The sequence below is a fragment of the Peromyscus eremicus genome, chromosome 4, assembly GCF_949786415.1.
Source record: "Peromyscus eremicus chromosome 4, PerEre_H2_v1, whole genome shotgun sequence".
NCBI classification, from domain to species: domain Eukaryota; kingdom Metazoa; phylum Chordata; class Mammalia; order Rodentia; family Cricetidae; genus Peromyscus; species Peromyscus eremicus.
In genome coordinates this window covers 148,934,653-148,961,241 of record NC_081419.1, presented here as the reverse complement: position 1 = coordinate 148,961,241, position 26,589 = coordinate 148,934,653, and the positions used below count along the sequence as shown (strand labels likewise).

The following is a 26,589-nucleotide window of genomic DNA, read 5'->3' as shown; positions in this document are numbered from 1 at the left end:
CTCAAAGTATGAATTTTATATCAAAATTTACAAGATTAACATATATATACATATATATACATTTTAAACTTTGTTAAGATATGAATGGTCATATAGAGTACTAACTAATTCTAGAAAAAAAGCTTCAATTAGCTGCATATATGTCTTTGTATTCGAGTCTCTTATCAGCTTTCTGCAGGAAATCACGGCCAGGCCTAACATCAACTGAAGTCTCCAGGAAGAAGATGGGGTCTCACAACAACAATTCCACGTGGACAATAATAATATCACTAAGCTGACAAACATCATCTACAGATCAGCTTTGAACTACAAAGTGCTCAGAGCAATTTTGAAAGGGCTACCTGAGATGATCCAGTCTCAAATACTACTTGAATAAGGATTTGAGATAAATCCTGAACTTTGGCATTATACACAGACTGGATAATGAAGGATAGAGTTACCTTTCCTAGAATTTGACAATTAACTTAAAATTTTTCTTTTCAGGCTAAAGATACCTTCGCCCATACCCAGCAGGAAGCAATTTTAAGAATATGATGCCCACATTCCCAATGAGGTAGTGTGGGGCAGGTGGTTTTTTGGTCTTTTAATGGTTTTTGGGTCTGGGATAATTTTCATTGTTTAGGGGGGTTGGTTACAAGTTGTTGTCAAGGGTTAGGAAAAGGGCTAAGCAAAGGAAATTAGATTTAAGGTTCTTGTTTTAAAAAAAAGACAATTACTAGTTTTAAATACTTTACATTGGATTGGATTGTTTTATATTATATACAAATTATATATATTAAAATTGATATTGTTAGAAAATGCTATATGTATATTTCTAATTGTACTTATACTGTTCATTTAACAATGTAATGCAATTTTCTGACCCTTGAATGTTATTATTACCAACTATTAGGATATAAAGAAATGAAAGTTAGTAGTTAAACATTATAATAGAACTTGTATCACATTAAATATGTTTTCAAGATTGAGAAGATATATTTTAGATAGACAAGTCATCTTCAAACCCTTCAGAGATCTACACAATATGGCATTTATGTTTTAATAACTTAGAAAATTTTTCTTTTTTGTTATGACTATGAGACATGTCAGCTCCTGGCAGTACCAATCTACTTCAGAGAGAATATGGGCATTGAAAAAACTGCATATGGAGTTAACTTTCATTGTGGCTAAGGTTAGCCACTGGACAACAAAGTATCCTCGAATCAACTGCTGACAACAGGACAAAAAAGACAGACAGGACACGAAACAAAGGACTACTGATTCTTGCCAAAACAAGTGTGGTTATGGCTTTATCAAAAGGCATATTCTGAGGCCAGGACAATATGGCACCATCCCTGAAGTGGCCTTTGCAATCCGGAAAAGGTACAGTTCCCTTTTCTTCGAAGGCAGCTGAACAGGCAGTGGGTCGATGGCTTCTGCTGTGCAATGGAACAGCAGCTGAAACAGTTATTCTTGAAGAGTACTAAGCTCATGCCTCTCAACAGTAGACTGGCATTTAATAGAGGGATGTGGAGAAGAACAGGATGCTGAGATGAAGCCACATATACACAGCCAACAAGAATGGACAGCTGAATTCAAAAACCATCAACAATTTCCAGAATTTAAAATCCTGAATCATGACATGACACTAATGGAATTCAGGTGTTTCTGGTACATGGACTGCTCTCACCCAATGTGAGGTTGAACTGTTGACCTTGTGTACATCCTACTTCACAAATGAGTCTGTCAGATACGCTAAGCCTATAGGCTGAAGATGATGCCCCAACACTGCAGAGAAACCTTCAGGCAGCTGGCTGTTTCTGTCAACTCATATTTTTTTTGGAAGCTGCTTGCATGCAATTCCTTTTTTTATTTTTGTTAGGTAGTATTATTTCCTTCTTGGGTGTCTGAGGGAGTTGAAGATTAGTTAGTTATAGTTGAAGATTAGTTAGGATAGAAAGTGAATTAAGTACATTTTGGACTTACCAAAATAGGATAGGTAATGGAATTATTTTCTCTGAATTTGTCAAATACAAATGGACTAGGCACTGTTTAGGTATTTATTACTTGTATATATTGTATATAGTTATTGCACTTTTTGTATATAGTTTTTCTTATGTTAGTTATAACCTTTTTCCTTTTTTCTTTTCATTAAAATAGAAAAGGGGAAATATGGTGATATTTTATTTGTACTGAAATGTGACTTTGTTTGTATGTTAATAAATAAAGTTGCCTTGGTGTCAGAGCTAATAGCAAGCCATAGCAGAGCTGTGCATTAGTGATGCACGCCTTTAATCCCAGCACTTGGTAGGCAGAGCTCCAGCACTTGGTAGACAGAGCAAGGTAGATCTCTGTGTGTTCAAGGATATAGCCAGCATTGGAGACACATGCCTTTAATCTCAATACCAACCATAGAAGACCTAGAGGTCTGTATAGACAGGCAGTGATGAGGTGGTCACGTGGTTGGGTTTACAACCAATGAGAAGGCAGAACAGAAAGTCTATATAAAGACAAACACACAGGAAGTAGGTCTCTCTTGGCTGAAGAGGATCACTGAAGCAGGAAGGGTAAGGCTCTTAGCTCTGACCTCTTGGGCTTTTACCTTTACTTTCTTATTTAATAAGACAGTTGGTTACATCTACAGCTAGTTCCATACTCTGATCTCCAGGCAGACTTTATTTGTTAGAGCACAAACAAAATATCACTACAGTAATGTATTTCCTGTGCCATTATGTGTTGGAAGTATGGGATCTGTTTTTTATTTTTATTTTATAGGGAATTACAGGTAAGAGATTACATGAATCTAGAAGAGACTTTGAACTTTGGACTTAAAAACATTGTTGAGACTGTGATAGACTATGGGGACTTTTGTAGTTGGACTAAATGAATTTTGGATTATGAATCTGTTACAAGTTTATGGGGGCCAGGGAGTAGACTGTGGTAGTTTGATTGTAATTGGTTCCCATAAGCTCATAGGGAGTGGCACTATTAGGAGATGTGGCTTTGCTGGAGTAAGTATGGCCTTGTTGGATGAAGTATATTACTGTATATTTGGGCTTTGAGTCTTCTATGCTCAAGCTATGCCCAGGGATACAATTCACTTTCTGTTGCCTGGAAATCAAAATGTAGGACTCTCAGCTCCTTCTCCAGTACCATGTCTGTCTGAATGCTACAATGTCCTACCATGATGAGAATGGACTAAACCTCTGAAACTGTAAGCCAACCCATTTAAATGTTTTTCTTTATGAAAGGTGCCATGGTCATGGTGTCTCTTGAAAATGATCAGTACACTCTTTAGGGGAGTTGGATCAACAGTTTGGTTCAGAGTAGATGCTTCAAGGAACAACTAATGTGTGCTAGCAGTATGCACACTACAGCAGGTCTGCTCCTTCCCCTGCTTCTGACTCCGAATTTGCAACAAATTTACAGATCCATCAACTGTAGCTTAAAGACAGAAGGTTTACACAGTGGTGTATTTGTATGTATGGGAGGGGGACCAGACAATTACAAACAGGACTTGGAGCAGAGAAAAAAGAAACAGGATGAGGAATTTCCATTTATACCTCCCCATCAATTGGTTGGTGGCATTTGGATATTGCAAAAGTTGATAAGTTTAGAGGTCCTGAAGTCAAGTGCTAGGTGAAGGGGTCAGAGGTTCTCCAAGAGGCATCACAAAGGAGAGCCATGCCGTATGGATAACATAGTTACCATAGGTGAGGTAGAGGACAAGGTCCAAGACCTGAAGCCCAAGGCATTCCAATGATTCATGGGGACTGAACAGAGAAAGACACAAGCTGTTCAGTGGATTGTTACCACACTGGACAACAATCAAGGCTAAAAGCTGGAGAAAACATGGAGCCTGGTACCAGGACATTTAAATGAAGCCAAAAGACTAAAATTGAGCTCTAAAACAAGCCTCATCCAGGGCCAGAGGTCAGGTAGAGGGTCAACCACAGCTTTAAAAACCATGACTGGGAATACTACTGCTTCCAAGAATACCAGAGGGGTGTCAGACACTCAACAGCCACTCCCTTGGATTCAGGGAAGCATTTACACTGATCAAAGGGAAAACTTATCAATTGTTGCTGTTAGATGGGGTACTCAGAGATTGGTGAGCTGGAATGTGAATCTGTTGTGGTGGAGTGGGCAGATAGGGTCCTGGTGTGGCTTAGACTCCCAAGCTGACACCAGGAGACCCTACCAACTCATTAGTATGAATGTTAAGGTTTATATATTTTATATTCCTTGGCAGATCGAAGCCAAGGAATGCCGCAGCAGAGATCACATCACACAATAGAGCTCATGCTAGAGATTTATTGGTGAAAGAAGGAAAGGACCATCATAGAGCAGGGACAAGAGAGAAAGAAAGAGAGACAGACAGACAAAGAGAGCAAGATAGTGGTCTGGCCTATGACGGTGGGGTACGAGTGTCACATTTGGCAGCTGTTGTTGATATAGCTGCTGGCTCTAGTCTCTGAAAGCAGGCTGGGCTAACAATGCTGACCTCTCAAACTCCACTGAAGGGGAGGCATCTTGTGTACATGAATAAAAAAGCTGTCTTTAATTAATTGCTTGCTTTAACTAATTTGGCCATGATGATTTGTGTTAGAGGTCTTCTCCTTCCATCTTTGAGATTAACACTTGGAGGTCCCAGCAAGATCAAGACCCCAACCCAAACTCAGAAATTCAGAACCCAGACCCTTCACTCTAGCCCTCCAGGACTGAAGAATTTCTCCCTAGTTGGTATGCACCTTGGAGACCTTCCAGGCCCTGAGACACATCTTCAGGTCTTTGGACTGCCTGAGCAAAGGGCTGTATCAAAAACATGAAAAGTACAAGCGTCTTCTTTTTCTTTTTTACAGAGGCCTCCTCTGGTAAATCATAGAAGCTTTCTAACTTTTCTGTGACATCTGGTTTCTAATTCTCTTCTGGTTCTGTGGGATCCTGATCTGGGAACATTGGGGAGTCCCCAGTCCAGGACAAAGGAAGATGTCCCAAGGCCCTCTGGTTATTTCTGGTTAACTTAAGAGTTCATCCAGAGCTACCAATGCTTTTTCTGACCTGCCTTGGGACCCTGAGGACACCCTGGTGATACTTGAGGCTGAGAAAATCAGAGAGCCCTGGTACCTGAGTGTCCACTGGCAGGGTTCCAATGCCTAGGCTGCACAAAAGAGCTGAAGAAGCCTGAGGGCATTGTGTGATGTTGTGGGGGCAGCCCTTGGTTTGGAGAGGACCAGCACAGGATATCATGTAGCTGGAGTTTTCCTGATCCTGCTTGGCCCACTGTCAGGGCAAATCTCTCCCACCCACCAGTCCTGAAGCTGCTCAGACCCAACCAAATACACACACAGAGACTTATATTATTAATAAACTGTATGGCTGTGGCAGGCTTCTTGCTATCTAGCTCTTCTATCTTAAATTAACCCATTTCTATTAATCTATACCTTGCCACATGGCTCGTGGCTCACCAGCATCTTCACATTGCTTGTCATGGCGGTGGCTGGCAGCATCTCCTGACTCAGCCTTCCTGTTCCCAGAATTCTCTTCTCTGCTTGTCCCACCTATACTTCCTGCCTAGCTACTGGCCAATCAGCATTTTATTTATACAGAGCGATATCCACAGCAATATCAGGCAGACTGGGAGTGAAGATGGAACTCATATAGGCCCAGCCTAACTGAAACAGGGAAACCTGACACTCAGAGAGCCTCTGGTGGGTTCCCAGAATCTGAATTGTGCAGGGAGGAACTGAAAAAAGACTCCCATTTGTTACAAAAGTGTCTTTGGTCGAATTGGTGAACCTCTGAATGATGCCAACTGTTGTTATCAGCATCTCTGTTGATACTTTACTCTGTTTCTGGACTTGGGTTTTGCTTGTCTTTGTGCATTTATCCTGGAGAAAGTTCTATACATTGATTCCATTTTCCCTTTCTCAGTCTATTGTGTGTGTTTCTGTGACAGTTACAGGTGAATTTGGGAGCTGGACCAATCTTTAGCTGCCACCACTCCCACACTGCCAGGCTAGGGCAATATGGGCACCTCCCGGCATGCCATCCTGTGTGTACCCTTTGTGTACTTCCCATGCACAGGCCCAAATCCACCACTGCTGCTTGCCATTGCTGCTTGGATGGCCAGGGCTCAGAATCCCTCATCTCTGAGCTTTCTGGTCACTGAATTCAGTTTTGCAGAATCCAAATGTCTTTTGGGTGTGGATAATATTGAAATATTGTTTTATGTTGTTCTGCTCTGTTGAAAAGCTGGCTCTGGAGTTGGAAAGTTTCTTTCCTATATCAGGAGAGCCACTTGACTGTGGCAGGGAAAAAAAGAGCAAGGCAGAGCAGCTAGGAAGATTAGACCATTGGTTTAATTGCCTAAAACTTCTGCTAAGATATAAACCTTATCTCTATAAAACTATTATATGAGCTTTACATACTTCAGGGTTTATAAATGCATTGAATATCATTAAAAATCTATAGAATCTATTTGTAGCGAAAGTTGACTTAAAACTTATAACACAAGGTTAATTATTAGAAGGCTACATAGATGTCTTAGTTAGGGTTTCTATTGCTGCAATGAAACACCATGACCAAAATACAAGTTGGGGAGGAAAGAGTTTATTTGGCTTACACTTCCACATTGCTGTTCATCACTGAAGGAAGTCAGGACAATAACTCAAACAGGGTAGGATCCTAGAGGCAGAAACTGATGCAGAGGCCATGGAGGGGTGCTGCTTACTGGCTTGCTCAGCCTGCTTTTTTATAGAACCCAGGACCACCGTCCTAGGGATGGCACCACACACCATGGGCTGGGCCCTTCCTCATTGGTCATTAATTGAGATAATGTCTTACAGTTGGATCTCATGGAGGTATTTCCTGAAATGAGGCTCCTTCCTCTCTAATGACTCTAGATTATGTCAATTGATACAAAACTGGCTGGTACAATAGGTAATCTTAGAACAAAGGCCTAATCTGTCAATGTCTATAGTTGTGGGCAAATATTTAAATAGGCTAACCTTGCTTTTTAACCCCTGTAGTTCTACTTCTGACTGTTTCTGTTAACTGAAGTATGTCAACACAAAACAAGGTTTTTATTTTTTATTTATTTTTTTTCAGAGCTGAGGACTGAACCCAGGGCCTTATGCTTGCTAGGCAAGCACTCTACCATTGAGCTAAATACCCAACCCCAAAACATGGTTTTTATGCTTAAAGGCTCACTCTGAGAAAGATTCAAGGCTACACTGGAATCCCAAAAACCCACCACTGACACTGGTCAACTAAATTTAGGGCCACAACTATTAAATACTAGAGACTGGGATATTCCTATCTCATGATACAGCAAGACAATAACCTAAGCAGTCTAACAGAGAGCCGATACAATGTCTCTCCTTACATAAGATCTATCCAGGCTAACAGAGACTGACTTAAGAATATATGTCTGTAAGCAAAATCCATGAGAGTCTGTTTAAGGGGTACCAGGGATTTATTAAGATATGAAATGGGGAATACAGGATATGGTAAATCCAGTTGCAGAGTCCTTGGAAAGTAGGGGACCAATCACACACTGCTTCATGTTGCCTGACCTGGTCTTCACCACCAAAGAGAGCATAACCCCCTTTTCTCTTCCCTTTTGAGAGGTCACATAGGCAGACAAGAAGCATCACCTCTATCGGGCCAGGTAGCCTAAGGTCATTGTCAGAGCAAATACCCACTACACTTCCCCTTTTTGTCTAAATAAGAAGGTTCTAAACCCAATACAAAACTATATACAATAAGAGTTATCAAGTATTGTCCAGGAGAAATAAAGGGTAATAACGTAAACAAAATGGAACTACAACCAGCAAGAACAACATCAAGCAAGAAACACATTCTAAATGTCCGGACCAAGGATAAATGGCAAATTACAGAGATTACTCCAATAGCTGTCCTATCCTGAACAATCTAAATCTAGTACCTGATATGTCCTTATCTAAGATATGAGAGGAATGTAACTGTAACCATCTAGTCTTCAACCCCATCAAAGACCTGAGAATATTACCTGAGTGAACAGGAAGTGCAAGCAAGCAACTTCTGAAAAATTGAAAGACATGACAAAGAGCTGGCTACCTGGACAGTCACCCAATGTTTCTCTGCAATGTTGGGGCATCCACTTTTGGCTACAGGTCTAGAATATCTGAGAGACCATTATCAGGAGCAGGAAATTTTGAAAGACTGTCCTACCCTGTCTTGGCAAGATTCAGCAGTTGCTTTTCTTTGTGTCCTACACATCCAGATGGACAGCATGCTTATTGTCAGCAGCCAAGGCAAGCGCAGTTCTTTGCCCAGCAGGCCATTTTTGCCAAGAAGACGACAAATTCCATATGGAGTGTCTTCTATGCCCAGTATCAGTGTTGCCAGGAGCAATTGTGTCTCATGTCAACAAAATTCTAAGTTATTAAAGCATTTAAGTACCATATTCTCTAGGTCTATGAAGTGTTTGAAGATTATCCATCTGATATATATATATATATACATATATATTTGTATATCTAGAAAACCTAACTATAATTATATAACTATATAACTATACAATTATATATAATTAAATATATAATTATGTATTACATATAATTAAATAAATATAATTATATAACTATACATATGACAAGCATGAGTGGCTATTGACCTGTAATTCTTATCAATCTAAATAGAGTAAAGACTAAGACTAAGGCTTCACATTATAAAACTAAACAATCTGTAAACAGATGTACAGTATAAGGACAATGACCTCGAATTTGTGACCATATACAAAATATCTTAATCAGAGGTAGAAATGTATGGTGCAATATGATAACAACATCCATTATATGTATCATTATACAAAATATCCTAAACAGAAGTATGTCTAACCTCTTTGTCTTTGCTAACTTTGTTAGTCTTTAGCTATTTTTGATAAACTGGGTCATACAGGAATAATAATAATAATCTGCAATGGTTCACTATGAAAAGTTAAATTGCCAGTCTCCCTATGAACTGTATATATGAGTTCAAGTTTTATATTGATACAAAAACATCTTCAATTCAACAATTATAATTTTTAATGCTAAACTTAACAGGGATAAAACTGTAAAATCCTAATATTACAAAAGCCACTAAATTTTAAACTGTTACAGATAATTAAGACATGCAGATTACTAGTAACCTTATAAACAATCAAATTCCTTATAAATATAATTCATTTACAGGAACAAGCTTTATTTAGCCTCCTGTATATGTTTTCAAGGTTAAATTTAGAACAAGAAACTAAAAAAAAAATTAAAGTGTATTTAAAACCAGGTATAACTAATAGGCAGCCCTAAAACTTTTCAGAAATCTACTGCATGTGGCATTTAAAATATTTAACAGAAAAAGCTTACTATGACAAACAGAGATCCCAGCTCCTAGCAGCAACTCTAAGGTCTCCAAAGAAGATAATAGGGCCCCACCTATTCCACCTGGATTGTGGTAACACTAACCACTGGAAAAAATTGTCCCATGCCATACCTGCTGCCAGAGTCTACCCAAGCTGTGGACAGTATTGGAGTGACTGCTCTACTCTGCCTCATCAGAGTAAGGTCAGCCCCCCAGGTTCCTCCTCTACAGGAACATCTCTCACCACTGCTGCTTGCCATTGCTGCTTGGATGGCCAGGGCTCAGAATCCCTCATCTCTGAGCTTTCTGGTCACTGAATTCAGTTTAGCAGGACCCAAATGTCTTTTGGGTGTGGGTAATCTTGAAATACTCTTTTATGTTGTTTTGCTCTGTTGAAAAGCTGGCTCTGGAGTTGGAAAGTTTCTTTCCTATATCAGGAGAGCCACTTGACTGTGGCAGGGAAAAAAAAGAGCAAGGCAGAGCAGCTAGGAAGATTAGACCATTGGTTTAATTGCCTAAAACTTCTGCTAAGATATAAACCTTATCTCTATAGGACTGTTATATGGGTGTTATGTACTACATAACAGGTTTACCTTATTAACAAGCTTCATAGTAAAGGATATACAGATTCCACATGCAACTTTTATTATTTAATAAAGAAATTTGCTTTATTAAATTACTAATCTTGGTAATCAACCATATATATATAATATACCATTTATATATAATATAATTTATATAGATAAATGTGGTGGTATTGTGTTCCCCAAAATATTGTGTACCTTAATAAACTTATCTGGGGTCAGAGAACAGAAAAGCCACAAGATACTTAGGCTAGAAAATGTTAGCACACGCCTTTAATCCTAGCATTCCAGAGACAGAAATCCCTCTGGATCTCTGTGAGTTCAAGGCCGCATTGGAAACAACCAGGCATGGTGACTCACGCCTTTAATCCCAGAAAGCAGCCTTTAATCCCAGGGAGTGGTGGTAGAAAGCAGAAAGGTTTATAAGGCGTGAGGACCAGAAACTGGAAGCATTTGGCTAGCAGCATTTGGCTGGTTAGGCATTTGGCTGGTTAAGCTTTCAGGCTTTGGAGCAACACAGTTCAGCTGAGATTCTTTCTAGATGAGGACTCAGAGGCTTCCAGTCTGAGGAAACAGGACCAGCTGAGGAACTGGCAAGGTGAGATAGCTGTGGCTTGTTCTGTCTCTCTGATCTACCAGCATTGACCCCAATAACTGGCCTCGGGTTTGATTTTATTAATAAGAACTTTTAAGACTCATGCTACATCTGGCGCCCAACCAAAGCCCTGGGACCCGAGCTCCGAGCCCTTTGCTTCCTCAGCTGCCAGGGGACCGGACAGCTGCGCAGCCTCTGCCGATCCAGGCTGTGGGAGCCCTGTGGAGCATGTCGGAGGATAGCGACATGGAGAAAGCTATCAAGGAAACCTCCGTTTTGGAAGAATATAGTATCAACTGGACTCAGGAGCTGGGAGCGGGAATTAGCGGTCCAGTCAGAGTCTGTGTGAAGAAGTCTACTCAAGAACGGTTTGCACTGAAAATCCTTCTCGATTGTCCAAAAGCTAGAAATGAGGTGCGTCTGCACATGATGTGTGCCACACACCCCAATATAGTTCAGATTATTGAAGTGTTTGCTAACAGTGTACAGTTTCCTCACGAGTCCAGTCCCAGGGCTCGACTCTTAATTGTAATGGAGATGATGGAAGGAGGCGAGCTATTTCACAGGATCAAGCAGCACCGGCACTTTACAGAGAAGCAAGCCAGCCAAGTAACAAAGCAGATAGCCCTGGCTCTACAGCACTGTCACTTGCTAAACATTGCGCACAGAGATCTCAAGCCTGAAAATCTGCTTTTCAAGGATAGCTCTTTGGACGGCCCTGTGAAATTATGTGACTTTGGATTTGCTAAAGTTGACCAAGGTGATTTGATGACACCCCAGTTTACACCTTATTATGTAGCACCTCAGGTACTGGAAGCACTGAGAAGGCACCAGAAGGAGAAGTCTGGCATCATACCTACCTCGCCAATGCCCTACACTTACAACAAGAGCTGTGACTTGTGGTCCCTAGGGGTGATCATCTATGTGATGCTGTGTGGATATCCTCCTTTTTACTCCAAACACCACAGTCGGACTATCCCAAAGGATATGCGGAGAAAGATCATGAAAGGAAGTTTCAAGTTTCCAGAAGAAGAATGGAGCCAGATCTCAGAGATGGCCAAAGATGTTGTGAGGAAGCTCCTAAAGGTCAAACCAGAGGAAAGACTCACCATTGAGGGAGTGCTGGACCATCCCTGGCTCAACTCGACGGAGGCTCTGGATAATGTGCTGCCCTCTGCTCAGCTGATGATGGATAAGGCAGTGGTCGCGGGGATCCAGCAGGCTCATGCCGAGCAGCTGGCCAACATGAGGATCCAGGACCTCAAGGTTAACCTCAAACCCCTACACTCCGTGAACAACCCCATCCTGAGAAAGAGGAAGTTACTTGGCACCAAACCAAAGGATGGTATTTATATACACGATCATGAGAATGGAGCTGAGGATTCAAATATTGCCTTGGAAAAGCTTCGAGATGTCATTGCCCAATGTATCCTCCCCCAGGCTGGTAAAGGAGAGAATGAAGATGAGAGACTGAATGAAGTAATGCAGGAAGCCTGGAAGTACAACCAGGAGTGCAAGCTCCTGAGGGACGCTCTGCAGAGCTTCAGCTGGAATGGTCGTGGATTCACAGATAAAGTAGACCGACTGAAGCTGGCAGAGGTTGTGAAGCAAGTGATCGAAGAGCAGACCTGTCCCCATGAGCCCCAGTAGTAAAAGCTTCAAACTATTTTTAACAATTGGAGAAATTAGTCCTTAATGTAAAAAGTAATTTTTATGTAAATTAATAAATCATAATTTCATTTAACAAAAAAAGTCTGCAGGGAACCATGACCACGCCTAACAGTGACTTTGAAATCTTCAAAAAGACGACAGGACTCCACAATAATGATTCCACATGGACTATGGTAAAGCCATTAAGCTGATTATCACCAAGGGAAGATCGACTTTGGACAACAAACTGGTCAGGACAATTTTGAGATGACTAGCTGAGATGATCCAGCCTGACAGACTACTCAAGAAAGGACTTGTGACAAGCCCTGAACTTTCCTTTTATGCAGAGACTGGACAAATGATACAGGACTTGACAATTAACCTAAATTTTTTCTTTTCAAGATTCCCTAAAGATATCTTCACCCCTAGAAAGCAAAAAGAAAAAGAGAATAAGATATGAGATAGATCATTGAATCTACTCTGAGAAAAAAGATAAAGAAATAATAGGATAAATAGATAGATCACTGAATCTACACTGAAGGAAAAGGGGAAAATATAAAAATGACAAAAAGTAGACTACTGAATGTATTATGAAAAGAAAAAAGAGAGAATATGGATATAATAAGATAAAAAGAAAGATTATGGAATCTACTTTTTAAAAGTAACTACTTGTTTTAAATAAGATAAGTAATGAAAATTTTTTGGTCTGAGTTTATCAGATGTTACTGGACTGGACATTGTTAATATGTATAATGTAGTTTTTATCTGAATCTCTCAAATGTTAATGGACTAGACATGGTTAATGTAATTTTTGACTGTATATATTGTATATACTTATTAGATAGTTTTTCTTGTATTAGTTACAAACTTTTTAAATTTTAGACAAAAAGAGAGGAAATGTGGTGGTATTGTGTTCCCCAAAATATTGTGTACCTTAATAAACTTAAGAAAAGCCACAAGATACTTAGGCTAGAAAATGTTAGCACACGCCTTTAATCCTAGCATTCCAGAGACAGAAATCCCTCTGGATCTCTGTGAGTTCAAGGCCGCATTGGAAACAACCAGGCATGGTGACTCACGCCTTTAATCCCAGAAAGCAGCCTTTAATCCCAGGGAGTGGTGGTAGAAAGCAGAAAGGTTTATAAGGCGTGAGGACCAGAAACTGGAAGCATTTGGCTAGCAGCATTTGGCTGGTTAGGCATTTGGCTGGTTAAGCTTTCAGGCTTTGGAGCAACACAGTTCAGCTGAGATTCTTTCTAGATGAGGACTCAGAGGCTTCCAGTCTGAGGAAACAGGACCAGCTGAGGAACTGGCAAGGTGAGATAGCTGTGGCTTGTTCTGTCTCTCTGATCTACCAGCATTGACCCCAATAACTGGCCTCGGGTTTGATTTTATTAATAAGAACTTTTAAGACTCATGCTACATCTGGCGCCCAACCAAAGCCCTGGGACCCGAGCTCCGAGCCCTTTGCTTCCTCAGCTGCCAGGGGACCGGACAGCTGCGCAGCCTCTGCCGATCCAGGCTGTGGGAGCCCTGTGGAGCATGTCGGAGGATAGCGACATGGAGAAAGCTATCAAGGAAACCTCCGTTTTGGAAGAATATAGTATCAACTGGACTCAGGAGCTGGGAGCGGGAATTAGCGGTCCAGTCAGAGTCTGTGTGAAGAAGTCTACTCAAGAACGGTTTGCACTGAAAATCCTTCTCGATTGTCCAAAAGCTAGAAATGAGGTGCGTCTGCACATGATGTGTGCCACACACCCCAATATAGTTCAGATTATTGAAGTGTTTGCTAACAGTGTACAGTTTCCTCACGAGTCCAGTCCCAGGGCTCGACTCTTAATTGTAATGGAGATGATGGAAGGAGGCGAGCTATTTCACAGGATCAAGCAGCACCGGCACTTTACAGAGAAGCAAGCCAGCCAAGTAACAAAGCAGATAGCCCTGGCTCTACAGCACTGTCACTTGCTAAACATTGCGCACAGAGATCTCAAGCCTGAAAATCTGCTTTTCAAGGATAGCTCTTTGGACGGCCCTGTGAAATTATGTGACTTTGGATTTGCTAAAGTTGACCAAGGTGATTTGATGACACCCCAGTTTACACCTTATTATGTAGCACCTCAGGTACTGGAAGCACTGAGAAGGCACCAGAAGGAGAAGTCTGGCATCATACCTACCTCGCCAATGCCCTACACTTACAACAAGAGCTGTGACTTGTGGTCCCTAGGGGTGATCATCTATGTGATGCTGTGTGGATATCCTCCTTTTTACTCCAAACACCACAGTCGGACTATCCCAAAGGATATGCGGAGAAAGATCATGAAAGGAAGTTTCAAGTTTCCAGAAGAAGAATGGAGCCAGATCTCAGAGATGGCCAAAGATGTTGTGAGGAAGCTCCTAAAGGTCAAACCAGAGGAAAGACTCACCATTGAGGGAGTGCTGGACCATCCCTGGCTCAACTCGACGGAGGCTCTGGATAATGTGCTGCCCTCTGCTCAGCTGATGATGGATAAGGCAGTGGTCGCGGGGATCCAGCAGGCTCATGCCGAGCAGCTGGCCAACATGAGGATCCAGGACCTCAAGGTTAACCTCAAACCCCTACACTCCGTGAACAACCCCATCCTGAGAAAGAGGAAGTTACTTGGCACCAAACCAAAGGATGGTATTTATATACACGATCATGAGAATGGAGCTGAGGATTCAAATATTGCCTTGGAAAAGCTTCGAGATGTCATTGCCCAATGTATCCTCCCCCAGGCTGGTAAAGGAGAGAATGAAGATGAGAGACTGAATGAAGTAATGCAGGAAGCCTGGAAGTACAACCAGGAGTGCAAGCTCCTGAGGGACGCTCTGCAGAGCTTCAGCTGGAATGGTCGTGGATTCACAGATAAAGTAGACCGACTGAAGCTGGCAGAGGTTGTGAAGCAAGTGATCGAAGAGCAGACCTGTCCCCATGAGCCCCAGTAGTAAAAGCTTCAAACTATTTTTAACAATTGGAGAAATTAGTCCTTAATGTAAAAAGTAATTTTTATGTAAATTAATAAATCATAATTTCATTTAACAAAAAAAGTCCGCAGGGAACCATGACCACGCCTAACAGTGACTTTGAAATCTTCAAAAAGACGACAGGACTCCACAATAATGATTCCACATGGACTATGGTAAAGCCATTAAGCTGATTATCACCAAGGGAAGATCGACTTTGGACAACAAACTGGTCAGGACAATTTTGAGATGACTAGCTGAGATGATCCAGCCTGACAGACTACTCAAGAAAGGACTTGTGACAAGCCCTGAACTTTCCTTTTATGCAGAGACTGGACAAATGATACAGGACTTGACAATTAACCTAAATTTTTTCTTTTCAAGATTCCCTAAAGATATCTTCACCCCTAGAAAGCAAAAAGAAAAAGAGAATAAGATATGAGATAGATCATTGAATCTACTCTGAGAAAAAAGATAAAGAAATAATAGGATAAATAGATAGATCACTGAATCTACACTGAAGGAAAAGGGGAAAATATAAAAATGACAAAAAGTAGACTACTGAATGTATTATGAAAAGAAAAAAGAGAGAATATGGATATAATAAGATAAAAAGAAAGATTATGGAATCTACTTTTTAAAAGTAACTACTTGTTTTAAATAAGATAAGTAATGAAAATTTTTTGGTCTGAGTTTATCAGATGTTACTGGACTGGACATTGTTAATATGTATAATGTAGTTTTTATCTGAATCTCTCAAATGTTAATGGACTAGACATGGTTAATGTAATTTTTGACTGTATATATTGTATATACTTATTAGATAGTTTTTCTTGTATTAGTTACAAACTTTTTTAATTTTAGACAAAAAGAGAGGAAATGTGGTGGTATTGTGTTCCCCAAAATATTGTGTACCTTAATAAACTTAAGAAAAGCCACAAGATACTTAGGCTAGAAAATGTTAGCACACGCCTTTAATCCTAGCATTCCAGAGACAGAAATCCCTCTGGATCTCTGTGAGTTCAAGGCCGCATTGGAAACAACCAGGCATGGTGACTCACGCCTTTAATCCCAGAAAGCAGCCTTTAATCCCAGGGAGTGGTGGTAGAAAGCAGAAAGGTTTATAAGGCGTGAGGACCAGAAACTGGAAGCATTTGGCTAGCAGCATTTGGCTGGTTAGGCATTTGGCTGGTTAAGCTTTCAGGCTTTGGAGCAACACAGTTCAGCTGAGATTCTTTCTAGATGAGGACTCAGAGGCTTCCAGTCTGAGGAAACAGGACCAGCTGAGGAACTGGCAAGGTGAGATAGCTGTGGCTTGTTCTGTCTCTCTGATCTACCAGCATTGACCCCAATAACTGGCCTCGGGTTTGATTTTATTAATAAGAACTTTTAAGACTCATGCTACATCTGGCGCCCAACCAAAGCCCTGGGACCCGAGCTCCGAGCCCTTTGCTTCCTCAGCTGCCAGGGGACCGGACAGCTGCGCAGCCTCTGCCGATCCAGGCTGTGGGAGCCCTGTGGAGCATGTCGGAGGATAGCGACATGGAGAAAGCTATCAAGGAAACCTCCGTTTTGGAAGAATATAGTATCAACTGGACTCAGGAGCTGGGAGCGGGAATTAGCGGTCCAGTCAGAGTCTGTGTGAAGAAGTCTACTCAAGAACGGTTTGCACTGAAAATCCTTCTCGATTGTCCAAAAGCTAGAAATGAGGTGCGTCTGCACATGATGTGTGCCACACACCCCAATATAGTTCAGATTATTGAAGTGTTTGCTAACAGTGTACAGTTTCCTCACGAGTCCAGTCCCAGGGCTCGACTCTTAATTGTAATGGAGATGATGGAAGGAGGCGAGCTATTTCACAGGATCAAGCAGCACCGGCACTTTACAGAGAAGCAAGCCAGCCAAGTAACAAAGCAGATAGCCCTGGCTCTACAGCACTGTCACTTGCTAAACATTGCGCACAGAGATCTCAAGCCTGAAAATCTGCTTTTCAAGGATAGCTCTTTGGACGGCCCTGTGAAATTATGTGACTTTGGATTTGCTAAAGTTGACCAAGGTGATTTGATGACACCCCAGTTTACACCTTATTATGTAGCACCTCAGGTACTGGAAGCACTGAGAAGGCACCAGAAGGAGAAGTCTGGCATCATACCTACCTCGCCAATGCCCTACACTTACAACAAGAGCTGTGACTTGTGGTCCCTAGGGGTGATCATCTATGTGATGCTGTGTGGATATCCTCCTTTTTACTCCAAACACCACAGTCGGACTATCCCAAAGGATATGCGGAGAAAGATCATGAAAGGAAGTTTCAAGTTTCCAGAAGAAGAATGGAGCCAGATCTCAGAGATGGCCAAAGATGTTGTGAGGAAGCTCCTAAAGGTCAAACCAGAGGAAAGACTCACCATTGAGGGAGTGCTGGACCATCCCTGGCTCAACTCGACGGAGGCTCTGGATAATGTGCTGCCCTCTGCTCAGCTGATGATGGATAAGGCAGTGGTCGCGGGGATCCAGCAGGCTCATGCCGAGCAGCTGGCCAACATGAGGATCCAGGACCTCAAGGTTAACCTCAAACCCCTACACTCCGTGAACAACCCCATCCTGAGAAAGAGGAAGTTACTTGGCACCAAACCAAAGGATGGTATTTATATACACGATCATGAGAATGGAGCTGAGGATTCAAATATTGCCTTGGAAAAGCTTCGAGATGTCATTGCCCAATGTATCCTCCCCCAGGCTGGTAAAGGAGAGAATGAAGATGAGAGACTGAATGAAGTAATGCAGGAAGCCTGGAAGTACAACCAGGAGTGCAAGCTCCTGAGGGACGCTCTGCAGAGCTTCAGCTGGAATGGTCGTGGATTCACAGATAAAGTAGACCGACTGAAGCTGGCAGAGGTTGTGAAGCAAGTGATCGAAGAGCAGACCTGTCCCCATGAGCCCCAGTAGTAAAAGCTTCAAACTATTTTTAACAATTGGAGAAATTAGTCCTTAATGTAAAAAGTAATTTTTATGTAAATTAATAAATCATAATTTCATTTAACAAAAAAAGTCTGCAGGGAACCATGACCACGCCTAACAGTGACTTTGAAATCTTCAAAAAGACGACAGGACTCCACAATAATGATTCCACATGGACTATGGTAAAGCCATTAAGCTGATTATCACCAAGGGAAGATCGACTTTGGACAACAAACTGGTCAGGACAATTTTGAGATGACTAGCTGAGATGATCCAGCCTGACAGACTACTCAAGAAAGGACTTGTGACAAGCCCTGAACTTTCCTTTTATGCAGAGACTGGACAAATGATACAGGACTTGACAATTAACCTAAATTTTTTCTTTTCAAGATTCCCTAAAGATATCTTCACCCCTAGAAAGCAAAAAGAAAAAGAGAATAAGATATGAGATAGATCATTGAATCTACTCTGAGAAAAAAGATAAAGAAATAATAGGATAAATAGATAGATCACTGAATCTACACTGAAGGAAAAGGGGAAAATATAAAAATGACAAAAAGTAGACTACTGAATGTATTATGAAAAGAAAAAAGAGAGAATATGGATATAATAAGATAAAAAGAAAGATTATGGAATCTACTTTTTAAAAGTAACTACTTGTTTTAAATAAGATAAGTAATGAAAATTTTTTGGTCTGAGTTTATCAGATGTTACTGGACTGGACATTGTTAATATGTATAATGTAGTTTTTATCTGAATCTCTCAAATGTTAATGGACTAGACATGGTTAATGTAATTTTTGACTGTATATATTGTATATACTTATTAGATAGTTTTTCTTGTATTAGTTACAAACTTTTTTAATTTTAGACAAAAAGAGAGGAAATGTGGTGGTATTGTGTTCCCCAAAATATTGTGTACCTTAATAAACTTAAGAAAAGCCACAAGATACTTAGGCTAGAAAATGTTAGCACACGCCTTTAATCCTAGCATTCCAGAGACAGAAATCCCTCTGGATCTCTGTGAGTTCAAGGCCGCATTGGAAACAACCAGGCATGGTGACTCACGCCTTTAATCCCAGAAAGCAGCCTTTAATCCCAGGGAGTGGTGGTAGAAAGCAGAAAGGTTTATAAGGCGTGAGGACCAGAAACTGGAAGCATTTGGCTAGCAGCATTTGGCTGGTTAGGCATTTGGCTGGTTAAGCTTTCAGGCTTTGGAGCAACACAGTTCAGCTGAGATTCTTTCTAGATGAGGACTCAGAGGCTTCCAGTCTGAGGAAACAGGACCAGCTGAGGAACTGGCAAGGTGAGATAGCTGTGGCTTGTTCTGTCTCTCTGATCTACCAGCATTGACCCCAATAACTGGCCTCGGGTTTGATTTTATTAATAAGAACTTTTAAGACTCATGCTACATCTGGCGCCCAACCAAAGCCCTGGGACCCGAGCTCCGAGCCCTTTGCTTCCTCAGCTGCCAGGGGACCGGACAGCTGCGCAGCCTCTGCCGATCCAGGCTGTGGGAGCCCTGTGGAGCATGTCGGAGGATAGCGACATGGAGAAAGCTATCAAGGAAACCTCCGTTTTGGAAGAATATAGTATCAACTGGACTCAGGAGCTGGGAGCGGGAATTAGCGGTCCAGTCAGAGTCTGTGTGAAGAAGTCTACTCAAGAACGGTTTGCACTGAAAATCCTTCTCGATTGTCCAAAAGCTAGAAATGAGGTGCGTCTGCACATGATGTGTGCCACACACCCCAATATAGTTCAGATTATTGAAGTGTTTGCTAACAGTGTACAGTTTCCTCACGAGTCCAGTCCCAGGGCTCGACTCTTAATTGTAATGGAGATGATGGAAGGAGGCGAGCTATTTCACAGGATCAAGCAGCACCGGCACTTTACAGAGAAGCAAGCCAGCCAAGTAACAAAGCAGATAGCCCTGGCTCTACAGCACTGTCACTTGCTAAACATTGCGCACAGAGATCTCAAGCCTGAAAATCTGCTTTTCAAGGATAGCTCTTTGGACGGCCCTGTGAAATTATGTGACTTTGGATTTGCTAAAGTTGACCAAGGTGATTTGATGACACCCCAGTTTACACCTTATTATGTAGCACCTCAGGTACTGGAAGCACTGAGAAGGCACCAGAAGGAGAAGTCTGGCATCATACCTACCTCGCCAATGCCCTACACTTACAACAAGAGCTGTGACTTGTGGTCCCTAGGGGTGATCATCTATGTGATGCTGTGTGGATATCCTCCTTTTTACTCCAAACACCACAGTCGGACTATCCCAAAGGATATGCGGAGAAAGATCATGAAAGGAAGTTTCAAGTTTCCAGAAGAAGAATGGAGCCAGATCTCAGAGATGGCCAAAGATGTTGTGAGGAAGCTCCTAAAGGTCAAACCAGAGGAAAGACTCACCATTGAGGGAGTGCTGGACCATCCCTGGCTCAACTCGACGGAGGCTCTGGATAATGTGCTGCCCTCTGCTCAGCTGATGATGGATAAGGCAGTGGTCGCGGGGATCCAGCAGGCTCATGCCGAGCAGCTGGCCAACATGAGGATCCAGGACCTCAAGGTTAACCTCAAACCCCTACACTCCGTGAACAACCCCATCCTGAGAAAGAGGAAGTTACTTGGCACCAAACCAAAGGATGGTATTTATATACACGATCATGAGAATGGAGCTGAGGATTCAAATATTGCCTTGGAAAAGCTTCGAGATGTCATTGCCCAATGTATCCTCCCCCAGGCTGGTAAAGGAGAGAATGAAGATGAGAGACTGAATGAAGTAATGCAGGAAGCCTGGAAGTACAACCAGGAGTGCAAGCTCCTGAGGGACGCTCTGCAGAGCTTCAGCTGGAATGGTCGTGGATTCACAGATAAAGTAGACCGACTGAAGCTGGCAGAGGTTGTGAAGCAAGTGATCGAAGAGCAGACCTGTCCCCATGAGCCCCAGTAGTAAAAGCTTCAAACTATTTTTAACAATTGGAGAAATTAGTCCTTAATGTAAAAAGTAATTTTTATGTAAATTAATAAATCATAATTTCATTTAACAAAAAAAGTCCGCAGGGAACCATGACCACGCCTAACAGTGACTTTGAAATCTTCAAAAAGACGACAGGACTCCACAATAATGATTCCACATGGACTATGGTAAAGCCATTAAGCTGATTATCACCAAGGGAAGATCGACTTTGGACAACAAACTGGTCAGGACAATTTTGAGATGACTAGCTGAGATGATCCAGCCTGACAGACTACTCAAGAAAGGACTTGTGACAAGCCCTGAACTTTCCTTTTATGCAGAGACTGGACAAATGATACAGGACTTGACAATTAACCTAAATTTTTTCTTTTCAAGATTCCCTAAAGATATCTTCACCCCTAGAAAGCAAAAAGAAAAAGAGAATAAGATATGAGATAGATCATTGAATCTACTCTGAGAAAAAAGATAAAGAAATAATAGGATAAATAGATAGATCACTGAATCTACACTGAAGGAAAAGGGGAAAATATAAAAATGACAAAAAGTAGACTACTGAATGTATTATGAAAAGAAAAAAGAGAGAATATGGATATAATAAGATAAAAAGAAAGATTATGGAATCTACTTTTTAAAAGTAACTACTTGTTTTAAATAAGATAAGTAATGAAAATTTTTTGGTCTGAGTTTATCAGATGTTACTGGACTGGACATTGTTAATATGTATAATGTAGTTTTTATCTGAATCTCTCAAATGTTAATGGACTAGACATGGTTAATGTAATTTTTGACTGTATATATTGTATATACTTATTAGATAGTTTTTCTTGTATTAGTTACAAACTTTTTAAATTTTAGACAAAAAGAGAGGAAATGTGGTGGTATTGTGTTCCCCAAAATATTGTGTACCTTAATAAACTTAAGAAAAGCCACAAGATACTTAGGCTAGAAAATGTTAGCACACGCCTTTAATCCTAGCATTCCAGAGACAGAAATCCCTCTGGATCTCTGTGAGTTCAAGGCCGCATTGGAAACAACCAGGCATGGTGACTCACGCCTTTAATCCCAGAAAGCAGCCTTTAATCCCAGGGAGTGGTGGTAGAAAGCAGAAAGGTTTATAAGGCGTGAGGACCAGAAACTGGAAGCATTTGGCTAGCAGCATTTGGCTGGTTAGGCATTTGGCTGGTTAAGCTTTCAGGCTTTGGAGCAACACAGTTCAGCTGAGATTCTTTCTAGATGAGGACTCAGAGGCTTCCAGTCTGAGGAAACAGGACCAGCTGAGGAACTGGCAAGGTGAGATAGCTGTGGCTTGTTCTGTCTCTCTGATCTACCAGCATTGACCCCAATAACTGGCCTCGGGTTTGATTTTATTAATAAGAACTTTTAAGACTCATGCTACATCTGGCGCCCAACCAAAGCCCTGGGACCCGAGCTCCGAGCCCTTTGCTTCCTCAGCTGCCAGGGGACCGGACAGCTGCGCAGCCTCTGCCGATCCAGGCTGTGGGAGCCCTGTGGAGCATGTCGGAGGATAGCGACATGGAGAAAGCTATCAAGGAAACCTCCGTTTTGGAAGAATATAGTATCAACTGGACTCAGGAGCTGGGAGCGGGAATTAGCGGTCCAGTCAGAGTCTGTGTGAAGAAGTCTACTCAAGAACGGTTTGCACTGAAAATCCTTCTCGATTGTCCAAAAGCTAGAAATGAGGTGCGTCTGCACATGATGTGTGCCACACACCCCAATATAGTTCAGATTATTGAAGTGTTTGCTAACAGTGTACAGTTTCCTCACGAGTCCAGTCCCAGGGCTCGACTCTTAATTGTAATGGAGATGATGGAAGGAGGCGAGCTATTTCACAGGATCAAGCAGCACCAGCACTTTACAGAGAAGCAAGCCAGCCAAGTAACAAAGCAGATAGCCCTGGCTCTACAGCACTGTCACTTGCTAAACATTGCGCACAGAGATCTCAAGCCTGAAAATCTGCTTTTCAAGGATAGCTCTTTGGACGGCCCTGTGAAATTATGTGACTTTGGATTTGCTAAAGTTGACCAAGGTGATTTGATGACACCCCAGTTTACACCTTATTATGTAGCACCTCAGGTACTGGAAGCACTGAGAAGGCACCAGAAGGAGAAGTCTGGCATCATACCTACCTCGCCAATGCCCTACACTTACAACAAGAGCTGTGACTTGTGGTCCCTAGGGGTGATCATCTATGTGATGCTGTGTGGATATCCTCCTTTTTACTCCAAACACCACAGTCGGACTATCCCAAAGGATATGCGGAGAAAGATCATGAAAGGAAGTTTCAAGTTTCCAGAAGAAGAATGGAGCCAGATCTCAGAGATGGCCAAAGATGTTGTGAGGAAGCTCCTAAAGGTCAAACCAGAGGAAAGACTCACCATTGAGGGAGTGCTGGACCATCCCTGGCTCAACTCGACGGAGGCTCTGGATAATGTGCTGCCCTCTGCTCAGCTGATGATGGATAAGGCAGTGGTCGCGGGGATCCAGCAGGCTCATGCCGAGCAGCTGGCCAACATGAGGATCCAGGACCTCAAGGTTAACCTCAAACCCCTACACTCCGTGAACAACCCCATCCTGAGAAAGAGGAAGTTACTTGGCACCAAACCAAAGGATGGTATTTATATACACGATCATGAGAATGGAGCTGAGGATTCAAATATTGCCTTGGAAAAGCTTCGAGATGTCATTGCCCAATGTATCCTCCCCCAGGCTGGTAAAGGAGAGAATGAAGATGAGAGACTGAATGAAGTAATGCAGGAAGCCTGGAAGTACAACCAGGAGTGCAAGCTCCTGAGGGACGCTCTGCAGAGCTTCAGCTGGAATGGTCGTGGATTCACAGATAAAGTAGACCGACTGAAGCTGGCAGAGGTTGTGAAGCAAGTGATCGAAGAGCAGACCTGTCCCCATGAGCCCCAGTAGTAAAAGCTTCAAACTATTTTTAACAATTGGAGAAATTAGTCCTTAATGTAAAAAGTAATTTTTATGTAAATTAATAAATCATAATTTCATTTAACAAAAAAAGTCCGCAGGGAACCATGACCACGCCTAACAGTGACTTTGAAATCTTCAAAAAGACGACAGGACTCCACAATAATGATTCCACATGGACTATGGTAAAGCCATTAAGCTGATTATCACCAAGGGAAGATCGACTTTGGACAACAAACTGGTCAGGACAATTTTGAGATGACTAGCTGAGATGATCCAGCCTGACAGACTACTCAAGAAAGGACTTGTGACAAGCCCTGAACTTTCCTTTTATGCAGAGACTGGACAAATGATACAGGACTTGACAATTAACCTAAATTTTTTCTTTTCAAGATTCCCTAAAGATATCTTCACCCCTAGAAAGCAAAAAGAAAAAGAGAATAAGATATGAGATAGATCATTGAATCTACTCTGAGAAAAAAGATAAAGAAATAATAGGATAAATAGATAGATCACTGAATCTACACTGAAGGAAAAGGGGAAAATATAAAAATGACAAAAAGTAGACTACTGAATGTATTATGAAAAGAAAAAAGAGAGAATATGGATATAATAAGATAAAAAGAAAGATTATGGAATCTACTTTTTAAAAGTAACTACTTGTTTTAAATAAGATAAGTAATGAAAATTTTTTGGTCTGAGTTTATCAGATGTTACTGGACTGGACATTGTTAATATGTATAATGTAGTTTTTATCTGAATCTCTCAAATGTTAATGGACTAGACATGGTTAATGTAATTTTTGACTGTATATATTGTATATACTTATTAGATAGTTTTTCTTGTATTAGTTACAAACTTTTTTAATTTTAGACAAAAAGAGAGGAAATGTGGTGGTATTGTGTTCCCCAAAATATTGTGTACCTTAATAAACTTAAGAAAAGCCACAAGATACTTAGGCTAGAAAATGTTAGCACACGCCTTTAATCCTAGCATTCCAGAGACAGAAATCCCTCTGGATCTCTGTGAGTTCAAGGCCGCATTGGAAACAACCAGGCATGGTGACTCACGCCTTTAATCCCAGAAAGCAGCCTTTAATCCCAGGGAGTGGTGGTAGAAAGCAGAAAGGTTTATAAGGCGTGAGGACCAGAAACTGGAAGCATTTGGCTAGCAGCATTTGGCTGGTTAGGCATTTGGCTGGTTAAGCTTTCAGGCTTTGGAGCAACACAGTTCAGCTGAGATTCTTTCTAGATGAGGACTCAGAGGCTTCCAGTCTGAGGAAACAGGACCAGCTGAGGAACTGGCAAGGTGAGATAGCTGTGGCTTGTTCTGTCTCTCTGATCTACCAGCATTGACCCCAATAACTGGCCTCGGGTTTGATTTTATTAATAAGAACTTTTAAGACTCATGCTACATCTGGCGCCCAACCAAAGCCCTGGGACCCGAGCTCCGAGCCCTTTGCTTCCTCAGCTGCCAGGGGACCGGACAGCTGCGCAGCCTCTGCCGATCCAGGCTGTGGGAGCCCTGTGGAGCATGTCGGAGGATAGCGACATGGAGAAAGCTATCAAGGAAACCTCCGTTTTGGAAGAATATAGTATCAACTGGACTCAGGAGCTGGGAGCGGGAATTAGCGGTCCAGTCAGAGTCTGTGTGAAGAAGTCTACTCAAGAACGGTTTGCACTGAAAATCCTTCTCGATTGTCCAAAAGCTAGAAATGAGGTGCGTCTGCACATGATGTGTGCCACACACCCCAATATAGTTCAGATTATTGAAGTGTTTGCTAACAGTGTACAGTTTCCTCACGAGTCCAGTCCCAGGGCTCGACTCTTAATTGTAATGGAGATGATGGAAGGAGGCGAGCTATTTCACAGGATCAAGCAGCACCGGCACTTTACAGAGAAGCAAGCCAGCCAAGTAACAAAGCAGATAGCCCTGGCTCTACAGCACTGTCACTTGCTAAACATTGCGCACAGAGATCTCAAGCCTGAAAATCTGCTTTTCAAGGATAGCTCTTTGGACGGCCCTGTGAAATTATGTGACTTTGGATTTGCTAAAGTTGACCAAGGTGATTTGATGACACCCCAGTTTACACCTTATTATGTAGCACCTCAGGTACTGGAAGCACTGAGAAGGCACCAGAAGGAGAAGTCTGGCATCATACCTACCTCGCCAATGCCCTACACTTACAACAAGAGCTGTGACTTGTGGTCCCTAGGGGTGATCATCTATGTGATGCTGTGTGGATATCCTCCTTTTTACTCCAAACACCACAGTCGGACTATCCCAAAGGATATGCGGAGAAAGATCATGAAAGGAAGTTTCAAGTTTCCAGAAGAAGAATGGAGCCAGATCTCAGAGATGGCCAAAGATGTTGTGAGGAAGCTCCTAAAGGTCAAACCAGAGGAAAGACTCACCATTGAGGGAGTGCTGGACCATCCCTGGCTCAACTCGACGGAGGCTCTGGATAATGTGCTGCCCTCTGCTCAGCTGATGATGGATAAGGCAGTGGTCGCGGGGATCCAGCAGGCTCAT

The 26,589-nt window shown here is 41.9% G+C and overlaps 6 protein-coding genes across 6 annotated transcripts in view; all 6 read left to right on the top strand.

The window, feature by feature from the left end:
- The first annotated feature begins 10,770 nt into the window (after positions 1–10,770).
- LOC131908782 (MAP kinase-activated protein kinase 5-like) lies at positions 10,771–12,222 on the top strand. Its single transcript, XM_059259808.1, has one exon. It carries the CDS (start codon positions 10,771–10,773, stop codon positions 12,190–12,192), a length of 1,422 nt encoding a protein of 473 aa, XP_059115791.1. The 3' UTR covers positions 12,193–12,222.
- Positions 12,223–13,734: 1,512 nt separating this feature from the next.
- On the top strand, positions 13,735–15,186 carry LOC131908781 (MAP kinase-activated protein kinase 5-like). The gene has a single exon (XM_059259807.1). It carries the CDS (start codon positions 13,735–13,737, stop codon positions 15,154–15,156), a length of 1,422 nt encoding a protein of 473 aa, XP_059115790.1. The 3' UTR covers positions 15,157–15,186.
- Positions 15,187–16,698: 1,512 nt separating this feature from the next.
- LOC131908780 (MAP kinase-activated protein kinase 5-like) lies at positions 16,699–18,150 on the top strand. The gene has a single exon (XM_059259806.1). It carries the CDS (start codon positions 16,699–16,701, stop codon positions 18,118–18,120), a length of 1,422 nt encoding a protein of 473 aa, XP_059115789.1. The 3' UTR covers positions 18,121–18,150.
- Positions 18,151–19,662: 1,512 nt separating this feature from the next.
- LOC131908779 (MAP kinase-activated protein kinase 5-like) lies at positions 19,663–21,114 on the top strand. The gene has a single exon (XM_059259804.1). It carries the CDS (start codon positions 19,663–19,665, stop codon positions 21,082–21,084), a length of 1,422 nt encoding a protein of 473 aa, XP_059115787.1. The 3' UTR covers positions 21,085–21,114.
- Positions 21,115–22,626: 1,512 nt separating this feature from the next.
- On the top strand, positions 22,627–24,078 carry LOC131908778 (MAP kinase-activated protein kinase 5-like). Its single transcript, XM_059259803.1, has one exon. It carries the CDS (start codon positions 22,627–22,629, stop codon positions 24,046–24,048), a length of 1,422 nt encoding a protein of 473 aa, XP_059115786.1. The 3' UTR covers positions 24,049–24,078.
- Positions 24,079–25,590: 1,512 nt separating this feature from the next.
- LOC131907924 (MAP kinase-activated protein kinase 5-like) overlaps positions 25,591–26,589 on the top strand; it is a 1,912-nt gene continuing 913 nt past the window's right edge. Inside the window, exon 1 of the mRNA XM_059258984.1 lies at positions 25,591–26,583. Within this exon, the coding sequence (XP_059114967.1) occupies positions 25,591–26,583 (993 nt within the window). The remainder of the gene's footprint in view (positions 26,584–26,589) is intronic.